Here is a 22,397-nt window from a genome sequence, read left to right as displayed (position 1 = left end):
TTAAGTTATAACTTTAATGCATTTTTGGTGCAGCAGCACCAGTCTGCCAACTTATAGCAGCCATGTTGTGTACATCCTGAACAAGAACTTTCAGTTTGTTCTACAACTGCACAGTTGAGAAGTTGAGAAGGAACTTGTTTTTTTGAAAAGTGAATCACTAATGGGATGTGGGTATGATTGGCTGTGTCAGCATTTATTTTCAATCTCTAGAAGTCATTAAGAAGGGACAAAATCAAAAAGAAACAAGTTAAGGTAATGTTCTCTGGATTATTTACAGAATGATGAGAAAACTGGCATAGGATTAAGTTGTCACTGAATTTAATAAGTGGCTCAGATTTGTGGAGAAAGTGCGCACTGGTGAATCCTAAGTAGGACTTTTAAGTCAAGAGGAAATTTAGAAAGCAAAGCAAAAAGATAAAAGGTAATAATAGAATAGCTATGTGGACAATGGTCACCAGAATGTGACAAAGGGACAAGCATGACAAAACTGATAAAAAGGGCTATATTACAAGCTATTTGGAAGCACATCACATGTTAAAAACATGGATGAATTATAACACAAACAGAAAATAAATGAATGAATGAATGATATTACAGCTATTAGAGATTTATTACAAAGTGACCATGATGGAATATGAACATTCAAGGAGTGAAGACACTTTGGAAGAACAGGTAGAAATTAACAAAAAGAGATGGGGTAGCTCTGCCATCAGGAATAAGATCAAAACTGTAGTGAACAAGCATTTTGGTTCAGAAGATCAAAATGCAAAACCAGTTTGTATGGAGTAAAGAAAGAGGAGTCATTGGTGGGAGTGGTTTATAGGTCCCTTAACCTCCACCATCTATTTTGACTTCCATAACATTGTCTGATTTTGCCATGGTTTCATCTCATCTGTCACTAAAACCCTCATCCATGCATTTGGGGCCTCTACATTTGACTGTTCCAACAGATAACTGGACAGCTGTCCTAGATCCATTCTATTGCCTATGTTTGAGCTTACTCAGTACCACTCATCCATCTCTCTGAATTCGCCATGTTACAATGGCTCCCATATCTTGTTTTAAAATAGTTATCCTTGCTTACAAATCCCCTTATGGCTCAACTATTGATCTCCTCCAGCCCTACAACATTTCTGGGCATTTGTGCTCTATCAATTCTAGTCACAAGTATTTACAATTTCAGTCACTCCATCATTGGCAGCTGTGCATTCAGACATCAATGCCCTATGCTGTAGAAGTCCTTCACCACATCTCTGCCTCTTTTAAGATATCCTTTAAAACTACCTCTATGGTGAAGTTTTTGGTCATGTGGCCTAATATTCCCTTATGTGGAAGTGTCAAATTTTGTCTGATAGTGTTTATAAAGCGCTTTAGGATGTTTATTACAATCCATGTGCTATATAAATGCAATTAATTGTTATTAGGAATTGAAGTGATAGCTTTTTTTTCTTTACACTTTTCTATACTGCACTATTACTGAAGAAAGATCCAAAGTACATTTCTAGGAGCTATGGAATAAATATTCCAGAGAATGTTTTTTATCCAACTTCATTCAGGATTTATTTAGTCTGTTATAGTACCTACATCTGCTAAAATTAGCATTTCACTGTTGTCCGTTGATGCTTCCCTACCATAATATTTCTATATACACAGCAAAGTCAGACATAATGCACATTTTTTTTAATCTGTATTTATTTTACACATAGGAATCTATTTCTAATGTTAAACATTCTCAACTAAAGCCAAGATTATGCACATTTTTGTTTCCATTAACACATTTGAAGTTTCCAGCTTCATAAGTGGGGATTCGTCATTCCAATTCCTGCACACTCTATGATATTAGTTTCTATTCCAGACTCTTGATCATCTATTTTGTTCACTGTAAACTTAGCCTGAAAGAAAAACAAATATACAAATTGAGCAATAATATAATGTAAATGCAATCTTCTTTTTCATTAGTTAACTTACATGTAGAATCAAAGTTACTTGTCATGCTGTGTTATATTATTACTATATATTATATTCAAGGCATATCATTCACACACACAATTTTATTTCACACTTACACAGCCACACAGTGGATAGGCCGTTGATCATACGCAATTGTTATTTGCTCAGGAATTAAGTATTACAATGAATTGCACAACATGAGGTGGCAGAAGGTCCAAGTCAAACTAGAGTTGTTTGGTCAAATTATACTTATTATTAACTTAAGGAGCTCTGGATATTAGAAGTACTTACAGTTTTAAGGTGCAGCTCAAACATGCAGCATTTAATGATAATAATGAAATGTGATACCTGTAGGACAACAGCTACAAGTTCTAAATATCCTTATATGTTATCATCTGCTAGCTTACATGGACTATTGTACATGTCCATAAGTGAACAATCTAAAAATAATATTTATCAAACTAAGTGATTATTATTGGTCAGCTTTTTTCTCTGTCTTTTAATAAATTGTTTTGTTCAGCAACAAAGTTATGCATCTGAAGTTTTGTATCAAAATATCCAAGACAGGCACCAAAACCCGAAAACAATTGATTTTATGCCACCTTAGGAAAATCTCAAAAAAAAAACAAACTTTACACTGGTGTTCTTTAGAGGGGCTGGTTAGAGTACAGCAACAGTAAATGTGCTGTACTTGACTTGGAGGCGATTTATAATGAAGGCAACCTGCCCATTTAACCTGTACATAATCCTTCATATTTTACCCTGGAAATAGTTAACAGTAACAATGTGTATAAACGTGACAAAATGTCCCATTCACCAACAATGACAGCACAAAACAAAACCAAAATAACTGTATATATCAAAGAAAATTGATTTAATGTAACATAGGCTAATATTTTATTTGCTCACTTGAATACTGACCTTAGTTAGCATTTCTGCAAAGTGTATAGCTGTCTGGGTGTGAAGTGTCAAGGGCCCACTTCTTACTCTGGAGACACCATTTGCTAGGGCCATGAATATAATGATCTGAGCCAAACAGAAATGCAGTTGAAAAGTTTAATTGCCTTGTGACATAACACATCAACAATCACAGAAACCATTCTTTGTATTTTACCTGGGTCCTAAAGAAAGAAATTTTCTTCTGGAGCAAGGGACTGAGGTAATACTGTTGAACAACACTCTGCAGTTACTTTTAAAATAAAATTTTCCAATTTAAAAACAGTGACAATATTTTCCATTGAATAAAGATGGACACAAAACTACATGGCCACCTGTATTTCCTTATCATTTATATATGAAATACAGATAAACAATACAATGAAGCAGGTGTAATGTAGAGGGAAAGTTTTATTGCTGTTTTATAGTTTCAGATAGTATATTGATATCAAACCTCTTGTATGCATGACTAAAACTATCAAAGTTCTGAACTAAAGCAAACTTGTGTCATCGAGTACTTTTATTTACAATTGAGTGTTCACAAGGCAAGGTGACTGTTTGTTGATTTCAATGTTAGTTAAAGCAAGTGTTACATTTGACGTGATTGTCATTTTACATTGTGAAATGGACTAAAAATAGTTACATTCCCACTCTCCCATTCATTTGAAAAACATCTGCAGGTAGCAGTCACTCAAAAAGGCATTGTTTTCTTAGCTGCACCACCAGATGCTGGGTTTTGTGCTCCCACTAACAGAGGGAAAATGTCCTACTAACACTTACCCAGATTAAGGCAGTGGTTTAATAGAAGATAAAGCTTTCAAAAGCAAGGAAGAAAGAAAATTAGTTATGAACACAATCATGTATGGGAGTTAACACTATTTTCTGAAACAGATTGATTTAAGCCAGTCTTTTTAATAAAAATATTTGTTCATAGGATTCATTTAGTATCATTAGGCCAACATTTATTGCTAATTCCTAACTGCCCTGAAGGGGGTGGTAGTGAGCTGCCTTCATAAACCAGTGAAGTCCTGGGTGGTGTAGGAACACCCACAGTGCTAAAAAGGAATGGAGTTCCATGATTTTGATCCATAAAGTGATGGAATGGGAATATAGTTCTGAGAAAGGATGGTGCGTGGTTTTGATGGAACCTGCAGCTATTGTGTTTACCGGTATCTGCTACCCTGTAAACTGGTCGAGGAAGTGCTGTCAGAAGTGCCTTAGTTTTCCTGAATGCATTTTGTAGATGGTACACACTGCTGCTATTGTGGATTCATGATGAATGGATTGAGTATTGAAAGTGGTAGATGTGATCACAATCAACTGGGCTGCTTGATTTAGATTGTGTCAACTTCAACGAGTGTTGAATCTGTAATCATCCAGGCAAGTGGAGAGTATTCCAGCCCACTTAATTTCTGCCTTGTATGGAGTGAACAGGTACTGGGGAAACAGGGAGGTAATCATTAGCCTCTGCCCTGCTCTTGTAGTATTTATATGTCTTGTCCAGTTTAATTTCTGGTCAATGGTAACCCCGAGGATGTTGATAGTTGGGGGAAGTCAGCAATGGTAATGGCTTTGAATGTGACAGGCTAATGGTTAGATTCTCTCTTGTTTGAGATGGTCATTATATGGCCATGTGTAGCATGACTGTTAGCCGATAAGCCCAAGCTTGGATATTGTCAAATGGACATCAACTGCTAAGAACTGGAGATATGGCAAAAGGTACTGAACATGTTGCAATCAACAGCGAAAATCCCAACTTCAGCCTTTTAATAAAAGAATGGTAATTAATGAAGAGGCTGAAGATTGTTGGGTCTGGGACACTAGCCTGAGAAACACTTGCAGTGCTGCCCTGAGTGGAGATGATCGATCTTCAACAAACACATCCACCTTTTATGCTGGGCATGAACCCAACCTGTGGAGAAAGTCCATGTTTTGTCCATGCATGGATGAAGGATGTTAAGAGTTTGGAGCAGAATAACCATGGGAAAACTAAAACTGAGTATTAGTGAGCAGGTTATTCTGTTGCAAATGCCATTTGATAGCATTGTCAACAATCCCTTCTGTAATTTTGTTGATGATTGAGAATAGACAAATAGGGCGGTAAATGGTCAGATTGGATTTGTTCTGCTTTGTGCATGCAGTTCTGGATCACAACTCTTCAGTACTATAATCTCTTTGGAATCCAGTGCAACTTGGTTGTGGTGAAAAATGGAAGAATTGGATTTTAAGTATATAAAATTCCACATGGCAGTTACTTCAGAAATTCTGCATTGAATTATTACAATAGTATCTATGAAAAGTTGAAAGGAAGCATTGTATATTGGACTGTCCATTGTGGTAGTAGGCAATAAAGTTCACTCAGTGGAAATAGTGAGTTTGGAGCAAGTAAAATTTATTAAAAACCTTATTTAGGTGTTAATCATAATAAACTAATCTGCCAAATACCTGATCCTGCAAGTACTGGTCCACACAACCACGATGTCGAAGATTCTTCAGCAGCATCTCTGCAGCTTCGATTCCAACTTTATCTGCAGCAACTCCTGCATTGCACAAACAGTATGACATGGGTTTTTTTTCTTCCCAAGGTCTTTAAAAGCAGCATTAAATCATGTCGATCACCAATCCAACAAGCATCAATTAACACTTAATGGTTCCACCTTTGGTTCTGTAACACTATTATAATTATTTTCCTGCTATTCTCTATTCTTTTGCGTTATCCTAATGCTGAAATTGCCTCAGAGAAGCTGGATGTCAAGCTTGGTCTGAGGAAATGCTTGCAAAGTGCCCTTGGACATTTTACTATATTAATGAAAACAGTAGTGGGTGCAGCCATTTGCTACTTATTCCCTGCTATTGTATATTTAACACTGAAAACAATCTTACCTCTTTTACCAAGAGCAGATCCTGCGATGATACATCCTGTAGATGTTTCAGCAAAAATACTATAAAAGGTGAAAGAATTAAAACTAAGAATTGATTTTTTTAAAACTGCTTATTGAAATTCTTCTTAATTTGCTGCTATAAACAGTGGCATGAACTACTGTAACACTTCCCAACCTGGATGAAGCACAATCTGTATGAAAGTCATCACAAAAGGACTTTGACAAGACACCTGAAGCTGCTTGATTCCACTTTAATGTTTTTTTAAAAATCTCTAAGTATTTTGATGTACCACACATTACAGAACTGGAGGACACGTAATCAGCTCAGAATAATCTGATATGATAGATCCAAGAAATGATAGCAAATGAATCAAACTCCTAATCGTGGAAATTCATTCTATCTCATAGAAAGAGCTCTTCTCTTTAATGCTAGTAGCGTGACTCGAATCAGAAACATTTTACAGCAACAAACTTACATCACTGGGCACCCAGCTTGCTGCAGAAAATCACAGGTAAGAGTCTCACAAATATTCATTATAGAATGGAAATGCATTGAATAATGCAGCTGAACATCAGTTATTTATGAAAAAGCACTTACGATAATACATAGAAACCACTTCAGAAGCACAGGTATTATTGAGCTTGGCAATGCCCACCTACTTCAAAAACAGGTGTCGTCGAAGAGTCTAGCTGGTATAAGAATTTACCATGTGGAAACAGAAATGTATATCTCAAATTATTTATTTGGCAAAGCTGATCTTAATTCAAATTTCTCCTCAATGAGCATTCTGAATTTTGATCAAAGGAAAGGCTGGTGTGCATCCCATTTGTTCCTATAAAGAGATGCAAATGCTTCAATTTCAGTAATGCAGATTAATTTCATAGTTTTCTACTAATGATCGACTATCATAAATATCTAGAGTATTCTTTGAAATAGATCATGAATTGAAAGCAAACTCTAGTTCTGCTTTACCAAGATTCTGATTTTCTATACAGTTTACAGTTGTAAACATTGCCAAGTTTGCAAGCCCACAATTTTCAGAAGTAGGGCATAAAGTGGCTGAGAAAGTTCTGAAATTCCTAACTTCCTGTTCCTGGTTTTCTAGTTCTATCCCTTCCCTAAAATACCATACAGAAATAAATTCCTTTTGAATGGTAGAGCTCGACAGTCTCCTTGCCTTGCTCTTCTAATACGGTGACAACACAATGTGGAAAATTGCTCAGGTACATCCTGTACACAAACAACTCTCATTCATCAGTAAAGTGATCGAAGGTGTCATCAAAAGTGCTATCAGCAGCATCTGATCAACAATAACATGTTCAGCGACACCTAGCTTGGATTCCACCAGGGCTGTTCAGCTGTTGAACTCATCACAGCTTTGGTTCAAAAAGAGCTGAATTCCAGAGGTGAGGTGAATGTGACAGTCCTGGACATCAAGGGCTCATTCGATCGAGTATGGTATCAAGGAGCCCTACCAAAACTGGAATCAATGGGTATCAGGGAGCAAATTTCTGCTGGTTGCAGTCATACCTGGCATATAAAGTGGTGATGGTTGTCAGAGATCAGTCATCTCAGGTCCAGGACATCTCTGCTGGTGTTCCTCAGGATATTGTCCTAGGCCCAACCATATTCAGCTGCTTCATTAATGACATTCCCTCTGTCATAAGTTCAGAAGTGGGGAAGTTTGCAAATGATGGCACAACATTCAGCACTATTTGTAACTCCTCAGATACTGGAGCAGTCCATGTTCAAATGCAGCAACATCTGGACAATATCCAGGCTTGGGCTGACAAGTGGCAAGTAACATTCATGCCACATAAATGCCAGTCAATGACCATTTCCAATAAGAGAAAATCTAACCACCACCACCACTCCTTGACATTCAATGGTTTGATCATTGAATCTCCCCATTGCCAACATCCTGGGGTCACCATTGACCAGAAACTCAACCTCAAACACAGTGGTTACATCAGCAGGTCAGAGCTAAGAATACTGTGATGAGTAATTCACATCCCGACTCGCCAAAGCCTGTCCATCATTTACAAGGCATTTGTCAGGAGCGTGATGGTTTACTCCCACTTACCTGGATGGATGTAGCTCGAATAACACTCAAGAAGCTTGACACCATCCAGGACAAAGCAGCCCACTTGATGGCTTGTAACTGTGGTACCATTCAATCCCTCCACCACCAAAGTTCAGTACTGCAGAATTTCACCAAAGATCCTTAAACAGTACTTTCCAAACCCATGACCATTTCCATCTAGAAACACAAGGGCAGTAGATATGTGGGAACACCACCACTAGCAAGTTTCCCTTCAAGCTATTCATTGTCCTGACTTGGGACTACATCTCTGATCCTTCACTCTCAGTGAGTCAAGATTCTAGAATACCCTGCCCAAGGGCATTGTGGATCTACCTACAACACATTGACTTTAGTGACTAAAGGCAGCATCTCACTACAACCTTCTCAAGGGCAGCCAGGGACAGGCAATAAGTGCAAGTCAGCCACTGAAACTCACATCCCACGAGTGAATAAAAATAAAATGAAAATGATGAAAGAGGTTTCATATTATTAATAATATGCCAGGGTACCAAGTGTTAAATCCTGAATGACCAATAAGTCCTTTTATTTGGAATACTGTCACCTAGGTGCAAAAGAATTTGGTTCACACCCACACATATGAACAATGAACAGAATATCCTAAAAAAAACCAACAACTAAAAATCAATATGAGTTGGTATCAAGGTTATTGGTAGGGCATGGCCAATAAATAGATACTTGTTATTCAGAAATATTATTACAGGCTTCTGGTGCAGGGGGGTACTTGAGCCCAGGCCTCCTGGGTCAGAGATACAAACTACACCTCAAGAGTCCTCAGTCTTCCAGAGTTTTGGTTGAATTCAAATTCTATCTACCATGGTGAGATTCAAACCTAGATCACAATAAACAATTCGGGACAATTGGTATTTACAGCACTATGCCATTGCTTCCCCAGTGGATGTTAAATATGCTGGGTAAGAAGTGAGAAGCTCTCTTAAATAATTCCATCACTGAGAAAGGAGAGTCTGTGATAACAATTCCATTGCCTCAGCAGTGAACAATTTAACCAAGGTTGCATCCCCTTCAGGTAACATTAAAAACACATACTTTAAAGACATGTGGCTTCAGAATCTTTAAGCAGCCTTATGACATTGCATGTATTTTGTTTCACAGTGATTCATTCATTTCCTTCAACCGTCTGATACTCAGGAAAGAAAAGTCAAATACTAAAAAGGCTCATGCTGCAAGCTGACAACTATAAAATCTCAGTTAAACAAGAATTTAAAAAACTTCATTAGTGTACAATAACACATTTTACTTCTTACATAATTCCATTTCCGGTCCCATAAGCCTTGTCCTTGGGCTCCTGCACAGACTGTATGTTCACGTAAATGTCACGCATTTCTTTTCTGATGCATCGAACAGCTGCAGATGCCATCTCATTTGCAAGCTAATAATGAAAAAGAAAACCCAGCTTCAGTTCTTTTTAATCTCTGTGATTCACTCCTTTTATTGTAAATGGATTGTTGTAGCAATTTATTTTCTAATGCTCATCTCTGCAACTTTTGGTTAAAAATTGTGTTACATACAATTGAGGAATCTATTTGAGATCCATTTGATTGACAGACCGCCAAAATCATTAGTTTTAAATTGCTGTTATGTATATTACCTACAAATGTTTCTGTAATGACTTATAAACAGTCCTTTAAAATCCCCTGCAAATCATGTGCAATCATAGTTTAAACTTGCATTTTAAAATTTTCAGGTGAATTATTCCTTGATTGGAACATTTCTGAATGGTCGGTATACTGCAGCAAATGCAACCATCCATACCATGCCCATCAATACTAAATGACCAGCGACACTTTGACTTAGGGCTTATATACCCAATCTTACAATCCACAAAATTACATTTGGTTCTTCATGTAATTATTTAATATAATGCTCTAAACAAAACAAAAACAATGGAATTTGAAAACATTTTAACAACTAAAACAAAATTTGTAAATAGGAAAAAGAAAAAAATATGCCAATTGCAGCAAACATTTGATTATAACCTTTAATGGCAGAACTCCAGCAACAAAAGCTCGTCCATGAATCTTTGTGACTGTTCCCCTCTCGGTCATATTTATTGGAGTAAGCTGTTTTACTGGAGAGATCCTTAATCTCACCTCACCTCCGCCTTTTGGATAGTAACCTCTGTAGAAACAAAAAACTACTGACTGAAACACAGCAGTCTCATAAATGCAGTTTCCAGTACACACAAGTGAGCCACCCGTTTATCTGGATGCCCATTTATTGTTGAATACTGAAAGGTTTATCACTTTAGTTTTATATACAAAAAAAACAGACACTCAAATAAGATAAAAAGTGCCTGTGTATTGTATTTCAACAGGAATTGGAAAGAACAGGGCACATCTTCAGATATGAGTGTGACTACCCTTGACTTCAAGTGATCCAAACAAAATCTTTACTTTCTGTTACACCAATCTAGTACTTCCACTTCCCACACCATGCTTGGCAAGAATCAAGGTAATGCCAAATGATGAACCAACTTCACTTTCAATGTTAACCAGGAGATGAAAACTACTGAGCTGTTTCTCATTACATAATATTTTAAGAATTGTTATTCATGTAATGTTTCAGTTGAGCAAGACATTTCACAGCTAACCACGACTTAAAAATGCAAATCATTCAGCTGTGAAAGAATAAAAGGTTAAAAAAGTCATGAAGTGGAACCAAAAGACTTTTCCTTTAATCACGAAGACTGAATAATTTGCGTTAAGTACAAGTAACTGACACAGATAACTTCACTACAAGTCCTTTATACACACCTTATTTTTAAGTCACAGTTGAACTGAAATCCAAATTTTTCACTTATTGGTTTAAATACCTAAAATACAGAAAGTTTGGTTAGTTCAACATTAAGGGCCACTCTTTTATCTACATCTAATATTAAACTGTTAGATGAACCTCACTAGTGTCTTCAGTATTAAAGATTAGCTGCTAAAATTCAAATGTTTGCATGGTGTTTTTTTATTAAAAAGGTTTCTACTGATCATCTAGTCAACCTGCTTAAATCAGTGAATATTATTTAATAGAGAATGAGATTAAAAAAAGCCAAACTTTCATGCACTAACTGTTCAGTGAAAAGATCATAGTAACCAACTGAAACAAAATTGCTGAATGTGGATAATTCTACAAAAGTGATAGGGTACAGGTTAATTTCTCTCTAATATAACTGGGTGAAAGTAGAGGCATTGTTAGTGTTACAAAAATATTAGGTTCATGAGCAGCTTGGAAGGTCCTATTGAGTTGATTAACCATCCTGTCTGTCAAAGTAATATGGTTACAGTGAAAGAGGGTTCAAAATTAACAAAGTGAAAAGGAAAACATTATTTTAAAATGTTGACATATAAGAAAAACAATCAAAATTCAGCGTAACTATTTATTTTAAATTAAGGCCAAGAACAGTTTCTTTGGGAAGGATTCTACACCAAATCGATCAGCTCTTACTTGTAAGGTATAGTCAATTTGTGGGGCCATCTCAGCATTTGTCCCTCCTCGTAAAATCAGTTCTGATGGTGAAGCAGCAAAGAGTACACAAGGAGTAGCAACCTGCATTAATAGACAGATGCTCCTAAAAAGCAAAACACACACTGCTTAATGGCATATCAAAGTGTAATAAACATGCATAGCAAATATAATTCTGCAAGAAAGTAACCAATACATTTGGACACTTTGCAAAAATTAAGAGTTCTAGAGATAGCTAGTTTCTTTGAGATGTAAAACCTCACCTGACAACCACCTTTTCAAGAACAAGTGATATGTAACAGATTCTTGTAATATTATATATAAAATATACATACTTTGGGAATTCACTTTGGGAAATTGAGGAACCTTCAATAAAATTGTCAGTTTCAACATAAGTTACAAAATATATTTAATTGCATTTTTTTAAAAAATAAACTTCCGTTATAATTTAGCATGAAGGCATTTGAGTTTACAGCATCCTGATTAAACTTAGGAAGATCCACAAAGCTGCCTCAATGTTTGTAATTATATGTTAACATTTTTTATTTTAATTTTTAAATTTTTATTTAACATTTCTTATTTTCTAACTTACACTATGAATCACTAAGATAAATGTAACTATTTAAAAAATTTCTCGATTTTATACCTAAGATGTTGTTGGGAGGGGTGACATAGTAAATTTTTCACTGTACTCCTGTACTTGAGTATGTGACAATAAACCTAATTCTAAGATGGAACACTAAGTTTTATCTGCAATGTTGCTAAAAAAATCAACTTCAATGGATGTTTCATTTATTATGTACATTGAGATTAATTTGTGCATCACTTTACAACTTAAATTTAATATGACAAATGGCACACAAAGAGTATTGTATGGAAAACACTGGAATCCGTATATTTCACATTTTCAAGAATCATCACTTTTTTCAACATTGTGTAAGAAACTTCTCTCAAAAATCAGGATGTGCACCTAAGAGATGACTATGAACATTTGTTCCCTTATAAAAAGATCACCCGCTACCTTCATGTCTGTGATTTCCTACTAACAACGCAGATTGCAGCGTGCCACCTACTGTAATCCCATTTTAATCAGATGTGATTAAGTTGGCTATCCTTGTCCTTGCATGCAGGAATATGGGAGTATATTGGAGTAAGCATAATTCCAATTGGTGAGATTGTATCTGGAGTATTGTGTGCTGTCTGGTCCCTTTGTCTAAGGAAGGACATGCTTTCCACTGCAAGAGTGCAGTGGAGATTCATCAGACTAATTCCTAGAATGGTATACCTGTCCAATGAGGAGAGATTGAGAAAACTGAATTTGCATTCTTGTGCAAATAGAAGGTGGTGATTTTACTGAAACTTAAACAATTCTTAAAAACAAGAGATGCAGAAAGGATGTTTCCCCTGAGGCGGGAGTGGAGGAGACTCAAAATAAGGGGTGAGCCATTCAGGATTGAGATAAGGAGTAATATTTTCAGTCAAACACAGAGGATCTTTGGAATTTTCTGGCCGAGAAAAGTGCGGAAGCAACCGAATAAATTCAAGAGAGATTGAAAAGATGTGTAGACACCAGGCATCAAGGGATACAAAGATAATGCAGGAAAATGGCATTGAGGTTGATCGTCAGTTATGAACTAGAATGGCAACGCAGGCTAGAGGAGCTGAATGACCAGCTGTTGTTCCTATGCATCACCAGTGAAGGGAAAAAAACAAATGTCCCCTAACAATTACAACACTGAACCGCCCCAACTTCACTGCATCCAATTTTGAACCCATGTTCCTCTCTATTAGAGACTGTTTATTCCCACTTCTACAACATGATCCACTGCTAAACACATCATGCCTTTGGTGCCTTCAGAATCAACTGCATGAATGCTTTTCTGGCCAGCCTCTCCTCTTCTATCCTCTAGAAGCTTCAGATTGTCTATCACTATAGGTCTCACTCACTCATTGCCAATTTTCTTACTGATTTAAATTGTTGCCTTGACATCCACCATAATCCCCATTGTTCATAATGTTTGAAGTAGTGTTATAGAGTCTTAGAGTCAGAGATGTACAGCACGGAAACAGACCCTTCAGTCCAACTCGTCCATGCCGACCAGATATCCCAACTCAACCTACTTCCACCTGCCAGCAGCCAGCCCATATCCCTCCAACCCCTTCTTAATCATATACCCATCCAGATGCCTCTTAAATGTTGCAATTGTACTAGCCTCCACCACTTTCTCTGGTGGCTCATTCCATTCACGTACCACATTCTGCATGAAAAAGTTGCCCCTTAGATCTCTTGTATATCATTCCCCTCTCACTCTAACCCTATGCCCCTAGTTCAGGGCTCCCCAAAGTCAGGGAAAAGATTATGTCTATTTATCCAATCCATGCCCGTCATAATTTTATAAACCTCTATAAGGTCATCCCTCAGCCTCCAACCTCAAGGGAAAACAGCCCCAGCCTATTCAACCTCTTCCTATAGCTCAAATTCTCTTTATCATATGTTTTTCCCCATTTATAAGCAAATGATGAGAAAAGTGCAAAGCATCAAGTGAGAACTGTCTGTAACTTAAAGAGAGCTTTATTTCTGAATCTAGTTTAGGTTCTATGTAGCACTATGTATTGTGGCACTCAACTCTGCAGTTGAATAATTCAGTTAACTGTTTTTAAATTGGCTGAAATAGTTAACATGCTTAGTGTAAAATAAGATTACAAAGTTTTAGATGAGTTCAAGTTGTTGGGTGGGGGGGGGGGGGGGGGGGGGGGGGGGGGGCGTGTGAATCTGGCCAACGAGCTACCTCCACACTTGAGAAACTACAGGTAGTTCTATAATGTGATGGCTGCATTCTTGTGTAACCTTGTATTATAGAAAAATCCTGCTTTAGACATAATGCTTAAAGTGTTGGCAATGTAATCACATTACAGCCAACATGTTTAAAAGTTCGCGCTTTAGAAACAGTGTCTCCAATTCATCAATCGCGTTACAGCAAATTCATACTGATGAAACGCGAGCTATAGCAGAACAACCATTTTTATGGGATGCACAATGAATAAGCATACAGAAAATGTATTGGTTGACATGGCCTTGCAATAGTTAGACTCCTATTATTCTCTCTCTAAATAAGGATCAAGCAGTACTTCTACTCACCCAGCTGTTTTTGTATCTGCAACATGGCTTCCTCCCTCAATTTTACCTGGAGAGAAGGAGATTTCTGTGGAACCAACTTTTGCTTCTTCAAGACAACCATCACATAAATCACGAACCATCTCGAGCCCTGAGAGATGCTGTGGCCTTAAGATCAAAATAATCTTTATTTAGTATTTATACAAAATAGGTTTTTAAGGTTTTGAAATATGAACATTTGTGCTAATTAAGAGAGGTATGTTGGTACTCAGTACCAAGGGCTTGCATAATGCTCTCCTTGAGCAAGATTAGGTGAAGAATAAGATTTTCTCCATTCTGCATCTGCAGTGTAATCACAAAAGATTTCCTTTTTTATACCTATTTAATACTCATCCATTTCTGACACCGGCCATCTGTTTTCATAAGCAAGACTGCAAATTATATCCAAAGTAAAGGCAGGTTTCTAAAAAGAATTATTTTAATGGAATATGTGTGAAATTGTCAAAGTCAGCTTTTGTTGTCCATTACTAATTGCCCTTGAATGAGCCGGCAAATTATTTAGAGTTATGTTCAGGATGGAAGATTTTCTTCCACAAAAAGGACATGATTGAACCAGATGGGTTTTTAATAACGACGGCTTAGTTTTAAATTCCAAACAATAAGACCATTATGACAATAAGAAATAGGAATAGGAGTGGGCCATCGAGCCTACTCTGCCAATGAACTGGATTACAGCTGATCTGACATTCCTAACATTCACTTTCCTGTCCTTTCACTTCCTTACTGATCAAGAATCAAATTGTATATCAAGTTTGAATTTCAGCAGCAGCTGTAGGTCAGCAAACAACAGAACAATAGATAAATGGAACTTGATGTGAGTTAAGACAGTGTAAACTTGAGATCATTCCAAATTTCAAACAGTATAACTTACATTAGATTAGATTACTTACAGTGTGGAAACAGGCCCTTCGGCCCAACAAGTCCACACCAACCCGCCAAAGCGCAACCCACCCATACCCTTACATTTACCCCTTACCTAACTCTACGGGCAATTTAGCATGGCCAATTCACCTAACCCGCACATCTTTGGACTGTGGGAGGAAACCGGAGCACCCGGAGGAAACCCACGCACCATCTAGGAGTGCATTGATTCTAAAAGTTGTTTATACCAAAGGCGGCACAAGTGAAGTTGCAGAGCCAACAAGCTGAAAACAGGAATGAACTTGGTTAAAATTACTGTGCTGAAAAACGTGTTGCTAGAAAAGCGCAGGTCAGGCAGCATCCAAGGAGCAGGAGAATCGATGTTTCGGGCATAAGCCCTTCTTCAGGAACGAAGAGGGTGTGCCAAGCAGGCTAAGATAAAAGGTAGGGAGGAGGGACTTGGGTGAGGGGCGTTGGGAATGCGATAGTTGGAAGGAGGTTAAGGTGAGGGTGATAGGCCAGAGAGGGGGTGGGGGTGGGAAAAGAGGTCGGGAAGAAGATTGCAGGTCAAGAAGGCAGTGCTGAGTCCGAGAGTTGGGACTGAGATAAGGTGGGAGGAGGGGAAATGAGGGATGAATGCTGATTTCTCCAGCTTCCTCATTTCCCCTCCCCCCCTCCTTATCTCAGTCCCAACCCTTGGACTCAGCACCGCCTTCTTGATTTGCAATCTTCTTCCCGACCTATCTGTTCCCGACCTATCTGCCCCCACCCTCTCTCCGGCCTATCACCCTCACCATAACCTCCTTCCACCCATCGCATTCCCAACACCCCTCCCCCAAGTCCCTCCTTCCTACCTTTCATCTTAGCCTGCTTGGCACACCCTCCTCATTCCTGAAGAAGGGCTTTTGCCCGAAACGTTGATTCTCCTGCTCCTTGGATGCTGCCTGACCTGCTGCGCTTTTCTAGCAACATATTTTTCAGCTCTGATCTCCAGCATCTGCAGTCCTCACTTTCTCCTAAAATTACTGAGGTATGAATCGGTAACCTTAGGAGATGGTGTGAGAATGAGATTGGAATCTTAACTCGGAGTGACAACTGTACATAAACAGATTAGTTTAATCTCAAACTGTAACTAGGCAATGGATTTTGTCTTCTAATATTTAACTGGAGGGAATATCTGCCCAACCAATACTGGATGTCAGATGAAGCACACAGTGAAATAAAAACGTAAGCACTCTTCCATCCATTCAACCCAACTCAAATTATTATGTGGCATATAGTACTACAAATGGCCATAATATAAACAGGGAAGCATAAAATAATTTAAAAAGAAAAATAATTTTAAAACTCCAGGATAGTAGATTGTGCTTAATTTCAATTAACTAAACATTTACAATTCTCCTGCAGGTTTGTTATCTACTCACAATACAGCCTAAACCAAATATTACAATGTAATACAGAACCTTCAGTCCATCTAGTCGGTGCTGATCATGTTCCTAAACTACACTAATCCCACTTGCCTGTTTGGCTTGTATCCCTCCAAACCTTTCCTATTCGTGTACTTATCCAAATTACCTTTTAAATGTTTTAAGCGTACCTGTATCCACCACTTCCTCTGGCAGTTCATTCCTCACATGAACTCTGTAAAAAAGTTGCCCCTCGTGTCTTTTTTAAAATCTTTCTCCTCTCACCTTAAAAATATGCCCCTAGTTTTGAAACCCGCATCCCCCCACCCCCAACCTAGGGAAAGACCCTTGCTATTCACCTTTTCTATGTCCCTGATGATTTTATAAACTTCAATAAAGTCACCCCATAACCTCCTATGCTCCAGTGAGAAAAATCCCAGCATATCCAGCCTATATCAAATTTCCTATTCCCAGAGACATTTTGGTAAATCTTTGCTGAACCCTCACCAATTAGTAATACCCTTCCTAAATCACTGTACTCCAGAAGAAGCCTCACCAACATCCTGTACACCCTCAACATGACATCCCAACTTCTATATTCAAAGGTCTGAGCAATGAAGGCAAACATGCTAAATGCCTTCTTAATCACCCTGTCTACCTAGAGTCATACAGCTGTACTGCATAGGAACAGACGCTTCAGTCCAACACATCAAAGTCAACCAGATGTCCTAAATTAATTAGTCCCATTTACCAGCATTTGGCCCACATCCCTCAAATACCCATCCAGGTGCCTTTCAAATGTTGGAATTGTACCAGCCTCCACCACTTCCTCTGGCAGCTCATTCCATACACGCACCACCCTTGCAAGAAAACATTGCCCATTTGGTCCCTTTTAAATCTTTCTCCTGTCACTTTAAATCTATGCCATCTAGTTTTGGATTCCCCCACCCCAGGGAAGAGAGTGTGGCAATTCGCCCTATGTGTCCCTCGTGATTTTATAAACTCAATAAGTCTCTGATACTCCAGGGAAAACAGCCCCAACCAATTCAACCTCTCCCTAAAGCTCAAACCCTCCAATCCGGGCTCTATCCTTGTAAACCTTTTCTGAACCCTTTCAAGTTTCACAATATCCTTCCTGAAGCATGCAGTATTTCAAAAGTGGTCAAACCAATGTCCTGAACCGCCACAACATGACCTCCCAAAACATTTACTCAATGCAGTGACGAATCAAGGGATGCACACTAAATGCCTTCTTCGCCATCCTATCTACCTGTGACTCCACTTTCAAGGAACTATGAACCTGCACTCCAAGGTGTCTTTGTTTAGCAACACTTCCCTGGACCCTACCATTAAGTGTATAAGTCTGCAAATTTCAAAGAATTATATACCTGAACCACAGGGTTTCTCTGTCCTCTTTTATCTGTCATTTATATAAATGATTTGGAATAGAACATAGAAGGCATGGTTAATAGGTTTGTGGATGACAGCAAATTGGTGGCATTGTAGATAAAGAAGAAGGTTTTCTGATATTACAAAGGGAGCTTGACCAAATTAAATTAGATTCCCTAGAGTGTGGAAACAGGCCCTTCGACCCAACAAGTCCACCCAGACCCATTTCCCTCTGACTAACACACCTAACCTATGGGCAATTTAGCATGGCCAATTCACCTAGCCTGCACATCTTTGAAGTGTGGGAGGAAACCAGAGCACCCAGAAGAAACCTACGTAGACACGGGGAGAATGTGCAAACTCCACACAGACAGTCGCCCAAGGCTGGAATCGAACCTGGGACCCTGGTGCTGTGAGGCAGCAGTGCTAACCATTGTGCCACCCCAAATGCGTCAATGGGTTGAAGAACAGCAGATGGAGTTTGACCTGGATAAACGCAAGGTGCAACAAACAAGGGTAGGGCTTGTACAATTTATGATAAGGCCTTTGGTAGTTTTGTAGAACAGAAAGACATATGAATTCACGTGCATAATTCTTTGAAGTTTACTTCACAAATAGACAGGGTGGTTACAAAGACTTTGGCATGCTTGCCTTGACTGCTCAGTGCTTTGAATTTAGAAGTTGGGAAGTTACTTTGAGGTTGTACAAGACATTGATGAGGCCTCTTCTGGAAAACTGTCCAATTATGGTCATCCAGATACAGAAGGATATTATGAAGCTGAAGAGGGTTCAGAAGAGATTAGGCAGGATTTTGCCTGGTTTGAGTTATAATTAAAGACTAGATAGGCTGGGACATTTTTTCCACCGGATCGTAGAAGGTTGAGAGGCAACCTTACAGAAGTTTAAAAAGTAATGAGTGGTGTGGATACAGTTAATGGTAGTTGTCTTTTCCCTCGGATGGGGGATATCAAGACTAGGGGTCACATTTTTAAGCTGAGCGATAAGAGATTTAAAGATGACATGAGGCAAATTTTTTGTTTTTTTTTACACAAAGGGTGGTTTGTGTGTGGAATGACATTCCTGAGGAAGTGGTAGATGTGGGTACAATTATGAAGTTTTAAAGAAATTTGGATAAGTACAAGAATATGAAAGGTTTGAAGAGATATGGTCTAGGTGCAGGTGTAATGTTAAAGGATTAAATTGTACTATCTCTGGACATGAATGTCATGTTAAAAGGTTAAACTGTACTGTCTTTGGGTGGGGATGACATTCATACAGAAATGTAGATGACTCACACTCCATTTAGCCAGCCATTTACTACTACTCTCCTGCTATTATCAAATTAAACTCAGTCCCTTCCATTCAGAAATGCTTTCATAGCCATCCTGTGAAGCTAGGACATATCACATCTACACTGTCTTGGGGTATCACTGAGTCAAGAAATTGTTTGCATAACAATTCCTCAGGATGTGGGTATTTACATTATTTCCAAGGATGACTTCATCCTACTGTTATACCTAAGGTAACATGTGGTTATTTGGGGGTGGGGGGGGGGGTGGGGGGGGGGGAAAGAGGAGGAGGAGGAATGTGGCCAGTGTATCCGTGAGCATTACAAATTGACCTGTATAAAAAGGGGATGTGTTTTCTTCGTTCAGGGCCTCTTGATTCAACTTTGTACACCTGCAAGAGGGTCAAAGGGGGGGGGGGGGTCACCTAGCTTGTACAGGCTTTAACTGTTTGTAGTTGTTGTCGTGCACAGATCGCATCTTATGTGTGAAACCTCAGGAAAACAGCCTAATGGAACTAGTTCAGTTTGGGATTATGTTTGGCATGGTTTGGTTGGACCAAAGGGTCTGTTTCCATGCTATGTGACTATGATTACTCAGGGCCCTACATATCTGTGCAAGACCTGCCCTTGTTTGTTTTATCAAAACAATCACTGTCGAACATCACTAGTCACAGGCCTTCAGTCTGAAAAACAACACTCCACCATCACCTTTTGTATCCTACCATCATCATTGGCTACAAGAAAATAAAATTTCTCAAAAATGTAGTGTTTGTTTATATGATTCAGGGCTTGTATAGGCAGTGCTAAATATAGAAATGTAAAATTATGTCAAATACATAGGTGTAGACAGAAATGAAAGCAATCAGTTAAACTGAAAATAGATTGTGTGACACTTACCGTAGTCCAGGTGTGCTTCTCCCTGCTCGTATATTGTGGATTTTTATCTTGACTCCCTGTAGACAACTTAATGCTGTGCACACACGCAAAATCTGTCCTCCCTGGAAAAAGTTAAACTGTATTAGGTGTGAGATATTAGATTAGATTCCATTCGGCCCAACCAGTCCACACCAACGCTCCAAAAGTAACCCACTTAGACCCACTTCCCTCTGACTAATGCACCTATCACTATGGGACAATTTAGCATGGCCAATTCACTTGACTGTGCATCTTTGGACTGTGGGAGGAAAGGGCTGAAAATGTGTTGCTGGAAAAGCGCAGCAGGTCAGGCAGCATCCAAAAAGCAGGAGAAATCGACATTTCGGGCATGAGCCCTTCTTCAGGAATCTGTGGGAGGAAACCAGAGCGCCCAGAGGAAACCCACACAGTGACCTGAGGCTGGAATTGAACCTGGGACCCTGATGCTGTGAGGCAGCAGTGCTAACCACTGTGCCATTGTCCCTAATATGATTCATGCTGTTATGTTTTGGATCAACTGGAGTTTATGGAGGGATGAGGAGAGAGAGCTTGGAAAGAACCATAGCATCTGAAAGTCACAAACTTATGATTGAGAGTTTCAGCTACAAATTAGCTAAGATAAGGGTTGGTCCAGATGCAGGTGTTGTTTATGGAGATCAAAGTACATGGTGACTATAATGGAAATTTGACAATCTGGTGGTTAGTCTATGTTTGAATGGGATGTCAAGATTGTCAACAGCTTAGTTCAGCTCTAAACAGAGATCGGAGAGGCTGATGGACGCACCCTCCCCACGTCAAGGCAACGGGGAGGAGGTTTTTAAAGACAGTTGCTTTAAACTTCTACTTACAACCTCTGACTTAAAAGGCAAGAATGCTACCAAATTGAAGCATAGCTAATACCCTAATGTCATGTATTACGTAAAACTAACTCCAATGCCTTTTTGTTGTGTATGTCAACAGAGTACTGGGTGAAGAATGGCATAATTAAGCATCTTCGCAATATCCCATTGTAGCTTGCATTACATCATCACTAATATCTTGGTCAAAATATGTTTGTCTCATACATATAAATGTTCATAATTACAAATTATTTTCTTCCCAAATCATATCCCACCTCCACCTAACTTTCTGTAAGAAAAGCAAATTAATTCTACTCGCCCTTGATTATAAGATTTTTGGTTAACCTTATTGCTGACATATACGCAGTATACTAAAAAGGCCTAAACAATTTGGCCTGCCGAGGTGCATGCTTCCTTTATCAATTTTAAATATGCATGTTTCTAGTTGCGACTATTTATCCACTGAACATTACAAGTCTTAAGGCATCTGGAATTCAGGAGTACAACGGAGAAAATTAAATATCCATAAAATATTGAAGTAGGCCGGGGCTTTATTGGACAGTGACAGAGCTTTTCAAACCATGGAATTACTGAATGCCGGGCTCGATAAGCACGTCGCCGGCCAAATTAAAATGTACATACATCCCACCAAAACCGAGTTTATTCCTCGATAGAAATGTCCACCTGCCAAATTTCATGTTTAAAGATCTAAGATTTTATTTTTAAGCGAACCCAATGAGGAGGAAACGTTTCAAATTCACTTTGCAAAATGGGCGGTTTGATCCCTGCACCCTTCTCGTTGAAAGGCCCCAAGGCTTCACTCACCCCCTCCATTATCCCACCGTCAATTTCAATGCACTGCTCCGCCATTGCCACAAATCGGAATATCCACGCTCGCCTAAAAAACCACAGATTGAAGACAGGCCCAATCAGTCAAGCCCGTCATTCAGCTCAAACCCCGCCCCTCTCCAAAACAGACCGGCGCGTTCTAAACCCCACCCCCTAGACAAACCCCACCCCTTAGACAAACCCCGCCCTCTAAACAAACCCCGCCCCCTAAACAAACCCCGCCCCTCTCCAAAACAGACCGGCGCGTTCTGAACCCGACCCCCTAGACAAACCCCGCCCTCTAAACAAACCCCGCCCCTCTGCCGAAACGCTGCGCGGCTTTCTCAACCTC

At 38.9% G+C, this 22,397-nt stretch overlaps 1 protein-coding gene across 1 annotated transcript; it reads right to left on the bottom strand.

Annotated features, from left to right (window-relative positions):
• Window positions 1-1,594: 1,594 nt before the first annotated feature.
• Window positions 1,595-22,184, bottom strand: rtca (RNA 3'-terminal phosphate cyclase). The gene is made up of 11 exons (XM_060829728.1): window positions 22,043-22,184; window positions 20,361-20,461; window positions 14,484-14,627; window positions 11,327-11,450; window positions 10,645-10,703; window positions 9,868-10,009; window positions 9,136-9,260; window positions 5,770-5,828; window positions 5,332-5,426; window positions 2,872-2,976; window positions 1,595-1,892 (listed from the first exon to the last, which is right to left on the bottom strand). Exons 1-11 carry the CDS (start codon window positions 22,085-22,087, stop codon window positions 1,794-1,796), a joined length of 1,098 nt encoding a protein of 365 aa, XP_060685711.1. The 5' UTR covers window positions 22,088-22,184; the 3' UTR covers window positions 1,595-1,793.
• Between the last annotated feature and the right edge of the window lie 213 nt (window positions 22,185-22,397).

The sequence above is a fragment of the Hemiscyllium ocellatum genome, chromosome 9 (assembly GCF_020745735.1).
Source record: "Hemiscyllium ocellatum isolate sHemOce1 chromosome 9, sHemOce1.pat.X.cur, whole genome shotgun sequence".
NCBI classification, from domain to species: Eukaryota; Metazoa; Chordata; class Chondrichthyes; order Orectolobiformes; family Hemiscylliidae; genus Hemiscyllium; species Hemiscyllium ocellatum.
This window is presented reverse-complemented; position numbering and strand designations above follow the sequence as displayed.